The 2,500-nt window shown below is 42.0% G+C and overlaps 1 protein-coding gene across 1 annotated transcript in view; it reads left to right on the plus strand.

The window, feature by feature from the left end:
• LOC137976682 (tetratricopeptide repeat protein 28-like) overlaps positions 1-2,500 on the plus strand; it is a 5,263-nt gene that overhangs the window by 640 nt on the left and 2,123 nt on the right. The window contains exons 3-4 of the mRNA XM_068824042.1: positions 1-98; positions 279-2,226. The exon at positions 1-98 is cut by the window's left edge and continues 127 nt beyond it. Of these exons, the coding sequence (XP_068680143.1) occupies positions 1-98; positions 279-2,226 (2,046 nt within the window). The remainder of the gene's footprint in view (positions 99-278; positions 2,227-2,500) is intronic.

A 2,500-nucleotide genomic window follows, 5' to 3' on the forward strand; every position in this document is an offset into this window, starting at 1 on the left:
GTACTACGAAAACAATCTTAGTATTGCTAAAAAAGTAGAGGATAGAGCTGGGGAGGGATCAGCCTATGGAAATCTGGGAAATGCCTATCGCAATCTAGGTAATTTTAAACAAGCCATTGAGTACTACGAAAAGCATCTTAGTATTGCTAAAGAAGTAGGTAATAGGGCTGAGGAGGGATCAGCCTATGGAAATCTGGGAAATGCCTATATTAGTCTAGGTAATTTTAAACAAAGCATTGAGTACTACGAAAAACATCTTAGTATTGCTAAAGAAGTAGGTAATAGGGCTGGCGAGGGATCAGCCTATGGAAATCTGGGAAATTCCTCTGTTAGTCTAGGTAATTTTAAACAAGCCATCAAGTACTACCAAAAAAATCTTAGTATTTCTAAAGAAGTAGGGGATAGGGATGGGGAGGGATCAGGCTATGGAAATCTGGGAAATGTCTATCTTATTCTAGGTAATTGTAAACGAGCCATTGAGTACTACGAAAAAGATCTTAGCATTGCTAAAGAAGTAGGGGATAGGGATGGGGAGGGATCAGCCTATGGAAATCTCGGAATTGCGTATCTTAGTCTAGGTAATTTTAAACAAGCCATGGAGTACTTCAAAAAACATCTTATTATTGCTAAAGAAGTAGGTAATAGGGCTGAGGAGGGATCAGCCTATGGAAATCTGGGAAATGCCTATGGGACACTAGGTTATTTTAAGGAAGCCTTGGAGTGCCATAAACACAGTGTTAGTATTATCAAAGAAATTGGAGACTGTCTTGGAGAGGGCATGTCGTGGTTTTCGCAAGGTCATGATCATGAATTTTTGGGTTCCTTAAGTAATGCAATCAATTGTTATCGTTTAAGTATAAAACATTTTGATGAAACAAGGAATAGTCTGAAGTCAGAAGATGAATGGAAAGTGAGTTTTCGTGATTCTTATCGCGTGTCATACACTGCTCTGTGGAGGACACTATTGAAGAATGGAGAGATTGAAGAAGCTTTGTATGCTGCTGAGAAAGGTCGAGCACAGGCTTTGATTGATATTTTGCAAGATCAATACGGCATTGACTCTCAATCATTTTCTGCACTTGCTCCAAATCAAACTCTTACAGCTGCATTAGAGCTTTTACCTTCACAAGCCGTTTTTGTCGCACTTGACAAAAACAAGGTCACGTTTTGGGTGCTAAGAAAAGACAACAAGATCACCTTTCGACAAAAGGAAATCACAAATGGAAGTGCTGATTTGTTGATGGAAACTATTTTGAAAGGGATCGGCGTAGGGGATGGTGTCAGATGCGAGAATCGTTCTTTGGATCCACTACGTAATGACCTGTCTTGCCGCGAAAAACCTGTCAGTGAGAAAACAGTTCTACCATCTTCATCCTCTGTTAACTCTTTACAACCGTTGTATGAAGTCTTACTCGGGCCAATTCCAGACTTGCTCCAAGGAAATGAGTTAATCGTTGTTCCCGATGGACCATTTTGCTTGGCTCCATATTCTGCATTGAGTGAATCTATCAGGATCCGCACCATTCCCTCGTTGACCGCTTTTAATGTGATCGTTGGAGCACCTGATGACTTCCACAGTACGACTGGCGCACTGCTTGTAGGTGATCTGTGGTTGAAGGAAGTTACTAACAAGAAAGGGGAGCCCATTTTAGAACAGCTTCCGTGCGCAAAACAAGAAGTAGAGATGATTGGACGAATTCTGCAGACAATACCGATGACTGGAAAAAGTGCCACGAAAGCTGAGGTGCTGAAAAGTATGAAATCAGTTGCTTTAGTTCACATTGCAGCACATGGATGCCAAAAAACGGGAGAAATTGCTTTAGCCCCAAATACCGAACGGACATCGCCAATCCCCAAAGAGGAAGACTTCATTTTGAAAATGTCGGATGTTCAGACAATTTCTCTTCGAGCAAGACTAGTTGTGCTGAGCTGTTGTCACAGTGGCCGGGGAGAAGTGAGGTCTGAGGGAGTGGTGGGAATTGCAAGGGCTTTCCTGTGTGCTGGAGCTCGGTCTGTTGTGGTGTCACTCTGGGCAATTGATGACGAGGTAACGTTGCTTTTCACGAGGAGCTTTTACCAGCACCTGGTAGATGGAAAAAGCGCAAGTGCAGCTCTTCAACAAGCAATGAAATCTTTCCGAGAGTCAAAGCAGTATTGCGCTATAAAGCACTGGGCGCCATTTGTGCTGGTTGGCGATGATGTCACGCTGGAATTTCCAAAAAAATAGTAAGTGAAGTTCGAAAAAAATGGTAAGTGAACTCAGAAAACAATAATGATAACGAGATGCTACTGTAGACAAAAGTAGTTGGAAAGGTTATGTAAATGAACCGCACCAGAGTTGTATGTACTTCAACCCGCTTCTGTTAAAGCGCAAAAGAAATAGTTTCACCTTCTCTTATATAGACCCCTCCCACCTATTCAATGTTGGAAAGTAACTCAAGAGTTTCCCGCAAAAACCATTCAGTTTTGCACAACATTGAATGAGGGGGGAGGGGAGAGA

Source organism: Montipora foliosa, chromosome 11 (genome assembly GCF_036669935.1).
Source record: "Montipora foliosa isolate CH-2021 chromosome 11, ASM3666993v2, whole genome shotgun sequence".
NCBI classification, from domain to species: Eukaryota; Metazoa; Cnidaria; class Anthozoa; order Scleractinia; family Acroporidae; genus Montipora; species Montipora foliosa.